Source organism: Aulonocara stuartgranti (assembly GCF_965226115.1).
Source record: "Aulonocara stuartgranti genome assembly, chromosome: 15".
NCBI classification, from domain to species: Eukaryota; Metazoa; Chordata; class Actinopteri; order Cichliformes; family Cichlidae; genus Aulonocara; species Aulonocara stuartgranti.
In genome coordinates this window covers 6789471-6799585 of record NC_138951.1, presented here as the reverse complement: position 1 = coordinate 6799585, position 10115 = coordinate 6789471, and the positions used below count along the sequence as shown (strand labels likewise).

At 40.2% G+C, this 10115-nt stretch overlaps 1 protein-coding gene across 4 annotated transcripts in view; it reads left to right on the top strand.

Moving 5' to 3' along the window:
• The first annotated feature begins 81 nt into the window (after positions 1-81).
• akap7 (A-kinase anchoring protein 7) overlaps positions 82-10115 on the top strand; it is a 48027-nt gene continuing 37993 nt past the window's right edge. For 2 of the 4 annotated variants that reach the window (XR_014271546.1, XM_082506580.1), the window contains exons 1-7: positions 82-1206; positions 1279-1531; positions 3352-3507; positions 3861-4015; positions 4117-4253; positions 6279-6439; positions 9551-9663. Coding sequence is in view for 3 of the 4 variants with exons in the window: in XM_082506580.1 (XP_082362706.1) it covers positions 1024-1206; positions 1279-1531; positions 3352-3507; positions 3861-4015; positions 4117-4253; positions 6279-6439; positions 9551-9663 (1158 nt within the window). In the remaining variant the exon portion in view is untranslated. The remainder of the gene's footprint in view (positions 1207-1278; positions 1532-3351; positions 3508-3860; positions 4016-4116; positions 4254-6278; positions 6440-9550; positions 9664-10115) is intronic. The other 2 variants (XM_082506578.1, XM_082506579.1) reach the window with 2 other exon arrangements.

Here is a 10115-nt window from a genome sequence, read left to right as displayed (position 1 = left end):
CCCACCGGGAGGAGGCCCCGGGGCAGACCCAGGACACCCTGGAGAGATTATATCTCTCGGCTGGCCTGGGAACGCCTTGGTATTCCCCCGGATAAGCTGGAGGAGGTGGCTGGGGAGAGGGAGGTCTGGGCCTCTTTGCTTGGGCTGCTGCCCCCGCGACCCGGCCCCGGACAAAGCGGATGAAGATGGATGGATGGATGGATGGATGGATAAAATGAACTAACATAAACTGCGCTGTATTCTAGTATTTGACGGAATAATTACGTTTAATCCGGTCCTTTGATTTGCTAGCAACGCCAAATTAATGTCACATAAATGACGTGTTATTAATTCTTTAGATTAGCACTGTGGTACTTAAACTGTGTTTTGAGGCCCCCTGGGGCGTAGAGCTTCTGCAGAAAGGCATTCGTGAAAGGGAAATTTACGGTGGAAAGAAATAGTAAATATGAAGTTAAACTAAGCTGGATGAATATGATTGTGTCTTTAGTGTCTTTGTTTTCCTAAATGGAGAGGACATATAACTTGTACTTTTATTTTGAAAATGTTTGTTTTATTTTTTTTTCAAGACCGGAAGTTTGATATTGTTTACAAATGAATGCTTCCGGTAGGTCCTGCTAGTTAGCGCGTTGGCATGAATATTATTTTGTGTTATTTACCTTACCAGTTTTGATACAAACACTACCACCTGTGTGCTTTTTGCGCCAGCTCGATATAAAAAAAAGTAAGAAAAATGTGCGCGTATTTCGTTTAGTTTGATAAACAGTAGCACAGCTCCGTTAGAGAGAGTTAGCTAACAGTTGTGTAGCTCAGCAGATGTTCTGCAGCATGGCTCTGATATATTTCAACAGGTGTTGTAAATGGAGGTAAAGTCAGTCTTTTGAGTTTCATAAGAAGCTGCAGACTTGTGGGTTTTTGTTTTTTTTTGTGGTAGTTGCAATGTTGTTCTCTGTGATGCCTACTTCACACATTTCTCTGTTTAAAAATCTAAAAGTTTATATCTAAAATTGAACAGACTTGTGTGTTATGATCTTCAGCCGTGTGATATTGAGCCTCGGGTCTAAGCGTTCACAAAGCGCGTGTTTACAAAGGATATGTGCTGTTATTAATGAAGTGCTGCTTAGGAGTCAGCATTCAGTATCTGTCAGTCATTGCCAACAAGCCAGAGCTCTTCGCCTCAAGCCGCCTGCACAGCGGTTCAGATTTCAGGTAATGAAGAGAAAAATCAAGCTGGCTGCAGAAAGTGTAACCAGGAAATGATACATGGCCTCTCTGTTTTAGGTGACAGCACCGTCCTATCATCATCATCTGCTCACCGTGTGTGATATGCAGCCAGCCAGCATCTCCTACGGAAGAGACACAACTGCAGTTGCATCAGATGAGGATGATGAGGGTGATGAAAATCTGGCAGGAAAGGAGGTCGGAGAAGAGCACAAGGACCTGAGAGAGATGGTGATGACTTCAGCCCAGACTGGGGCAGTCGGCATGGAGGTCCAGGAAAGTCCTGCAGATCCTGAAGCTGCCTCGGTGTCCAGTAAGTTAAATGGCTGAAACTGTCATACAATACTGACTAATCTTTGGTTTAATTGGGGAATAGATTCACTTTTTTGTTGGCTTCCTGGTACCACATAATTTGAAATCTGTGTTTTATTTAGCAAAGCAATATTTATCAAATGTGAGTGTGGACAACAATAGACTAGTAAACACGACTGCCACGTGTCCTTGCATGATTGAATTTAAATGAAAAAAGTTTCATAACTGCTTTTTTAAATTTTATGAGGTGACCAAATGTAACTTTAAGTTTTTGCCAGAAACTCTTAAGCTTATGGCTTAACACGTTTTATAATGCGGTTCTGCCTGAGTCAAAGTCCAGATGCAATTTAGATGACGACTCGTACAGTAGGGCTGCTCGATTATGGCAAAAATGATAATCACGATTATTTTCACTGAAATTGAGATCACGATTATTTGACGATATTTATTTAACCCTTTAAGACCTACTATAGAACCAAGTCCACCAGAGCTTATATTATTTTTTTACATGCTGTAGTGCCATTTGTGGGAGCATTTCAAGTTGCTATACATCAATACAACTGTTATAGCCCATATTTTAATAATATGTATGCATTAAGTCCATAGTAATTACATAAATTGCAAAAAAGTGCAATAAACTACAAAAAAAATTGAAAATCGCTTTTGTTTTGTTTACATATATTTCTACTTGGAGAAATTTAAGAGGCTTATCCCTCAAAACTTTAAATACAATAAAGTTGCAAAAAATAGTTTCCAACAACAGGAAATTTATTTTGAGTGTCTTCATAGTTTTATTTTGGAGAAACAGCAATTTTTATATACTGCAGGAAAAACAAAAAACAATCCTATGATGCAAATTTGCAAAGAAAACAGCATGTGCATCATTTCACTGTGGGAAGTGTTACGAACAGCTGATAGGAACGGCGAAGCGTGTTTCTGGAATATTATGTTTTTGTTCCTGCAAGCGCTTTTTATGCAATTTTTGCAAAGCTATATGTGGAACGAAACCGTGACCGAGGACAAGCTGATGGCATCAGATGTAAGTACAACTCCTCCGGTTTCATATGTAAAACAAATTATTGCGCTAGCTTACACGGTTCAGGTTCTACAGGGATTTAAAAATAGTTACTCAAAACGGAGCGTGCTGCTCTGACCGGCTTTAAAGGGTTAACAATGACTTTAAAAAAAATAATATAAAATAGTGTGCAACACCACTGAAGTTTTTTTTTTTTAAACTCTCTTTTCAACCAACGGCAGTCACTCTCCAAATAACTTCTGCTTAGCTTTCCGAGCTTCCCTCGGGTCCTCTTAATCAGCGGTCTCCAACCTTTTTTGCGCCACGGACCAGTTTATGCCCGACAATATTTTCACGGACCGGCCTTTAAGGTGTCGCGGATAAATTAGGGAGGGGCTAATAATCGGCTCAGTCATTTTTAATGATCGTTGAAAGCCCAGATCGTAATCGTGATTAAAATTCGATTAATTGAGCAGCCCTATCGTACAGTAGCAATAATTTAACGTTAGAAGAACACGATCTTCTATGCCGGCATTCTGCACTTAAGCAACTTAAGCACACTGTAAAAATGTTACGGTGCCAGAAACTTAATACTCAGCACCAATACCTCTTGTATGATTCTCAGACTTTCAGATTTTGGGTATCATAATTTTGGGTTCTGGTGCTGTGTCTAGCACACTATTTCATGAGCCGTGTCGAGTCTGTGGGTAACACTGCATGCCTGTGACTGCATGTCTGTTCTTTTTTTCATTTGTATATTCAGTTCATGTAGATACAGTATGATAAACTTGTTTGTTTTTTGACAGCTCCTTCAGGATCAAGTGAGAAGAAGACTAGAAGGAAGTTGAGGAGGGAGAGGAAGAAACTGATGAAGAAAACGCTGAAGTGTTCTGATACTTCTGAAAACTTATTGTCAGAGCTTCCATTTGCTTTGGCCAGCCCAACAACATGGAAAACACTATGTATGTTCCTAATGTTTTATAATTACTTGAATTAGCAACATTTTCCCCCCACTATTAAGAAGCCTTGATGACAAGTCAAGCGGGCACCTTATGGCTAATAAGTGGTCTGTTTTCACTGTCGTGATCCTGTATTATATTTATTTTCATGCAAATCCTTAGCATGATGTCCAGTTTTTATGTGTGGGTGTTGGTGCTAGAGGAACGGAATCAGAAGCAACTTCATATTTTCATAGCTTATATTTTACACCTCCAACTCTATTAGAACTACATAACAAAATAGGATGTGTTTTCACGATGTGGGACCTTTTAATTGATATTTTTAATTGCAATTTTCATTTTGCTGTTGTCCGTAGTCCCCAGCCAAGAGTCAACTAAGAAAAAGAGAAAGAGAAAGCGAGGAGACAGCGAGGGCCGAGTGGACAGTGAGGACGATGGGGACAAGAAGAAGAAAAAGAAAGAGAGCCAGCGACCCAATTACTTTGTCTCCATCCCCATTACTAACACTCAGGTAAGAAGCTGGAGCAGGTGGAGTTTATGCACATTGTGTCTCACAAATCACAGTTTAAGGACGTGACCTTTAACTGACTTCTGCTCTCTGTCCACTGACAGATAAGTTCAGCTGTGAGTGAGGTCCAAGAGGCCGTACTCCAGCAGGACCCCCGACTGGCCAAAGCTATGATCCCTGTCCCAACTCTTCACATCACGCTTTTAGTCACTCATCTTGCCAATCAGGAGCAAGTAGACCTGTGAGTTGGTGCGCATGCTGACATCCACATCACATCACACACACAGAAGTTCATATGAATACTATGACACCCAAATTGTCTGAAATTACCTTTGCTTCTTTAACTAACTATAACTACATTGTAGAATGTAAGTGCATGTCATATTTCATGCTATAGCACACTAACATTAAAAAGCAGACATTATATTGTTCATGACAGCAATAAATGACGTTTTAGTAGTTACATCAGGAAGTAAACTTTGCTCTGAATAAGAGTCGCCCTCAAACTGAAGAAGTTAATTATCATTTAGATACCCATCCTTTTCTTACTGCGACATAATAAAATGACTTCTATCACAAAAGTCTTCTGTTGATCCCACAACAAAATGCTTTTTTACAGCAGCCATTTTGAACTCAGATGTTACTCATAGCATTAAAAATGGCCTTGAGTAGTAACAGTAAAAAGACGGCTATTGTTAATGTTATTAGTTACAGCAGAGCTTCTCTCTGTGAGCCTGAAAATGATCATCTAAGTGCTCACAGCATTGTGGGTTGCTTTTTATATTCCACTTTTCTGGTCTTGTTGACCACTCCAGCACTGCGAGCCACATTCACACACACTGACGCTTTTCTTTGCAAGCTCCTTTGACTACGATGACCTGGATGACTGAGAACCTTCACAGACATATTCACACACACACATTCTTGCAGCTCTTTGATTCATTCCTTCAGAGCTTTTTTTTTTTTTTTTTTTAAATAACACACATTGGATCCTACATTACAGGGCTGGGCCGAGGCTCATTATTGTACCTAAGAAGACTCAGATTCAATTCAGTTCAACTCAGGTAAACTTAGTGCCAAATTACAACCATAGTCACCTCATGGTGCTTTATATTGTAAGGTAAAATCCCTAAAATATCAGAAAGAAACCCTTCAGTATTGCACAACCCTCTATGAGCAAGCACTAGGTGACAGTGGGGAGGAAAAACTTCCTTTTAATAGGAAGGAACCTCCAGCAGACCCAGGCTCAGAGAGGGGTGGCAAATAAAATGGCCAAAGCTATGCAACAAAAAACTGTTTTACCAAAACAAATTTCAGCCCCTCACTGAGATCATTGTATTCCTCAGATTACTGTGTTGGGTCGCTCCTCCTCCTCCATGCGGAGAATCCTCAGCAGCTTTTTTTTTTCCCCAAACATGCACACATGCAGCGGTGTACTCAGTGACAGCCGGTGTCGTGTCTTGGGATGTAGGTTGACTAGAACAACATCTCTTTTGTTCCGGTTTCTCCATTTTCTTTATTGTTCTCTGAGCATAAAATGCAATGCTCGGCAAAATCCTGTTGCAGAAGTAAATATATGGATGCAGTGTCGGCAGTGCCTAATTACCAACGTGTCACATTAGGTACGGCTTGTGTCTTATCTTTTCCTCTCAGCACTTCCACGACGGTCAGGCTGTACATTTTTACCAGTGGTTTGGATGTTTTAGAGTAAGCCTTGTCTTAGTCAGCTTAGATTAAAAATCACCTATTTTATGTGTCAGTTAAAGTGAATAAACGCCCCTGGATTGGATTTCATTACATCATTTTCATCTTAAACGTTCTTTTAAGCATTTTAAGCATTTTCAGTTATTTTTTACTCTGTCAGCACATATCTGTCCCACACACATCCTAAAGGCTAAAATACTAAATGAGTTCAAATTCTGCCACTGCACATATCATATCATATACAACTGAAGTAAATTGAAAGTCGGTAGAAAAATAAAGATTTGAGTTTGAAATTGCTGTTCTCGCATAGCTTTAGAGGCTGATGGAAATATAAAGGCAGTCTGTGTTTTTGTGAGCTAACTCCGTGACACTCAGGGACATCGGAGCTGCGTTATGTGATGAAGTGATGCTTAATCCCATCAAGAAGAAGATGGTGTTATTAGTAATCACTAGATTCTCCCATTATGTAATATGACAGGAAGGGAGCGAGAGAGGGGATTAAGTCATGAATGTGTGTGCGTGTTTGTGTGTTGTGCATATTCATGTGTATATTTCCTTATAGGGCGGCAGCGGTGCTGGCTCAGGTTGAGCCGTCACTGGCTGAGTTGCTGGGTGGGAGGGATCTGGTCTTGCCCTTCTCAGGGATAAGTCATTTCAGGAAGGAGGTGGTGTTTGTCGGACTGGCCTGCGGACAACACAGACACACACTGGACAGCTTGGCAGGTCAGTGGCAAACATTTAGCTTCTTGCTCTTGTGGTCATCCTTCCTCTCTCTGTCTCTTTGGTGTTTAGGTTTGAAAGCATTGAGTGACATTTTTGTTCTACTTGCTTTTCACGCTTTAGTAGAGGGTGAAATTCAATGCTAATGTGATATTGTACTTGGTGTGCACTCTGCAGGGGTGTCTGAAGTTGGAATCAGCTGCTAGTAGCTAATAGTGTCTGCTTACGTTTCTACATATGAGATCAATTAAAAGTATGCACAGTTGGAGGGTTTTTCCTTCTCGAGACACTACGAAGCTTAAAACACCTTAATGCAGGTGGATGCTTGCTGTGGTGGAGCCTTTCTTATGGGTATCAATGATTAGACAACTGCAAGAGAATGAGATGTTTAAGATCTTTAAGATGTTTTAAGTCATAAGTCTCTCATTCAGAAGTCATGGAAAGTCTAAGCCTGACGTTTGTCTCGGAGACAACAGAGGACCTGGTAAAACGAGAATAGCGGAATTCTAAAAATAAATTGCAGCCAGTTTGGTAAGAACCTCCGGGTCAAAGTTATACATCGTACAAACGTGTAGAAATGATTAAAGTCATACTCTGTGTAGTGCAGAGACGTCCACATTCTGATTTGTTTTTCAGTGTGAACACGTCCTCATCTGTAATTTAGTCAATCTGATTAAATAAAATGGAATTTTTGGTGTTTTTCCTTTTCTGTTATCTGTGTGTGTGTGTGTGTGTGTGTGTGAACATTTCTGTTCCTACATTTTTCTTCTTGTGCCTAAATCCACGTGTGTGGGTGCCTTCAGAATCTTTTGCATGTTTGTTTTTGTGTTGTGCCTCCGGCAACAACATTAAGCCATTTCTAAGAGGATTCCCACTCCAATGCTCTTGCACCACTAAAACAAACACACACACACACACACACACACACACACACACACACACACACACGTTTAATACACAGTAAATGAGGTGACCTTCACTTAATACTTTCCATTTTCACCCTTAACAGTTAAATTGGAAGTATGCTGTAATTAATGTGTGTATGATACTTAAGGTTTTTCGATTGTTTCTACCTCTGTGAGATGTTCTATATTAATGTGAACATATAGTGTTTGGGCAGCATTACTGTTTTTGTGGGATTTGTAGCTGCTCATGCTGAGATTTGCTGCTGAGAGCCAAGCAAAGGCAAATCCCAGAAAGAATTGAGTGTCAGGGTTTGGTGTAATTCAGCAATACTGAAGCCGTTTTGTTTTATACAGAGCTACAAAGGCAAAGTTTCTACATATTATTACTTTTGATCTGAGAGTTTGAGGGGGATTTTATTTTATCTAAGTCTCAAAAACACTAAATCAGACAGCGATGGGTTTTGGGCATGGCTGTAATTAGCTGGGGCTAACTTTCCAGAACCAGTGATTTGGGACAAGGTTATCTAACTTAAAAGAAGTGGGATGAAATGCTGATGTGAGTATATAGTGTATCACATCCTGTTATGATACAATTATCAGCAAGCTGGCACCAGATATCAATCTTCTTAGTGAAACTTGAAGCTGTTTGAAGCAGAGAACAGTACCAGGTAATACTAAATGGCGGACAGTGGGGAATGCTAACTGGAGAGCTGGTAACACTTGCATTGAAATTAAATGGTATTGATGCACGCTGAGACCAAAATGCAGGGAATAAATTCATATTTCACACCTTTTATGCAGGTTTTTTTATCTTTTGGTTGCATGGATGCCATGATCTGTCAAAGCAGCGTGCCACGTATCGCAGAATCGCTGTGTTGTGATGCTGTTTGGATGATGTTACGTCCTTGCTGGTGTTTCGCTCTTTTCTTTGCTCTCTGCTTCATCGTGTACGTCTCCTGTGCTCCTCCGGACGAAACAGAAACGCAGACAGAGGAGAGAAAGTGACAATTAAGGTTCAAAGGAAATGCTGATGTTTCTTTGGCTGGGAAGCTTTTACTGCACTAATGTTAATGTATGTAAAAGCTTTGCTTAGATGGCTGTATTGAATTTTCAGCAGCACCACGACCTGTTCCAGGACCTCGTGGTTAAGACATTAATGAACAGGGCTTTTCTCATCTGGTTATCAAAACAAGCTGGAGAATTTGAGAGTGTGGAGGACTCTGGGGGACGAGTTGCAGGCAAGTGGAAGGATAATGCAAAAGGGCTGATATGAAAGTCATAGATCTTTGCATATTAAACAAGTTAAAGGTGTAGAGTTACATTTTATGGGATGAATGGAATATTTTAATGGCCCCTCCACCCCCTGTGAATCTGAGTTTGTAAGGCTTTCCTCATTAGTAGTAACATTAGTACCGCAAACAAAGTTTATGTTGAAACATAAACTTTGTTTTCACGTAGACTGAAGCTTCTTTTAGGGCCCTGCTTATGAAGCATTTAGAAAAGTTGGAAGTTTAACAAGCAGCATTCATAAAGAACGGCTCTGGTTGTTGTTTTTGCAGAAAATTACTCTGTAGGGACAGAAGATTTACAAATCAAAATTCCTTATGGGAAGTGCTATAAGAAAAGGAAATATAAGACAGGAAGTCAGGCTCTCTCGTCATCTTGTCTGTACTTTCCACCACTGGTATTGATTATATACTAACCTTTCTCTCCCTGTAGAGCTCCTCATCTAAAAATACCTCTGTAGTCTGACTCTAAACACTGTTTGTCTGTATATTTGTCCTTGCAGGCTTGTCTGTGTGTTCACGCCTTTGTTCACTTATCTATCTTTATCTCCGTAGCTAAATGATATTTTGGCTAAAAGCTTTTTTCCCCATCATCTGACACACATTCTCAGCCATCTGTGGCTGCTCCATTTGTGTGCTCTGTTATAGCAGTAAAAAAAATCTATAATAGGGAGTCGAGATGCTCGAGCGGAAGAAATGGAGTCACGTTATTGTGCATTTGAATCCACGTCATGTTCTCTATATTTATGCATGTGTATCATTATATCAGTTATCATGCTTCCTTTTAGTTTATTAAATGTGCTTGTTTTGGTTTGCTGTGAAAATATGCTGAATTTTTTGATGTGCTTATTTTCAGTATTTAATTGAATGACTCACTGGGAGAAGGTTTATATTAAAAATAAATGTGCGCACGTCTGTTGCAGAGTTGTTGCGGAGCCGTTTTGAGGAGCAGGGGCTTCTGCAAGGAGACTGCCGAGGGTTTGAACCCCACCTCACCATTATGAAGCTGTCCAGAGCTTCAAAACTCCGATCTCAGGTTTGTGTTGTTTTTAATAAAAAGCTGCTTTTAACGACACCATCTGCACTGGTGCTTCTCCCTCCCCTTCCTCTCAGAAGCTGTTAAAATGTTGCAGCTGTAGGTAAATGTCACATTGTGGCTCCAGCAGAAACTGATAATGGGCATTAGAATTAATAACTAAGAAGAAATTTGAATTTATATCACTTTAGAGTTCGTGATGACTACTGTAAAGGTTAAGGGCCAAACACCAAGAAGAGAGAGGAGATAAATAAAGAAGATATGAAAGATGGTTGAGGGTGGATGATAAGGGAAGAAGAATTATAGCATCTATCTCGTTCCCTCTGACACTTTATCTTACCTTATCCTTCCTGGTGCCTGCCGGGCGGCGTACTTGTCTTCTTCCTGTCAGTGCGTTTGTGTGCGTGCAGAAATTTCACTTTGTTTATCGCAACCTGTGACTAATACGACTT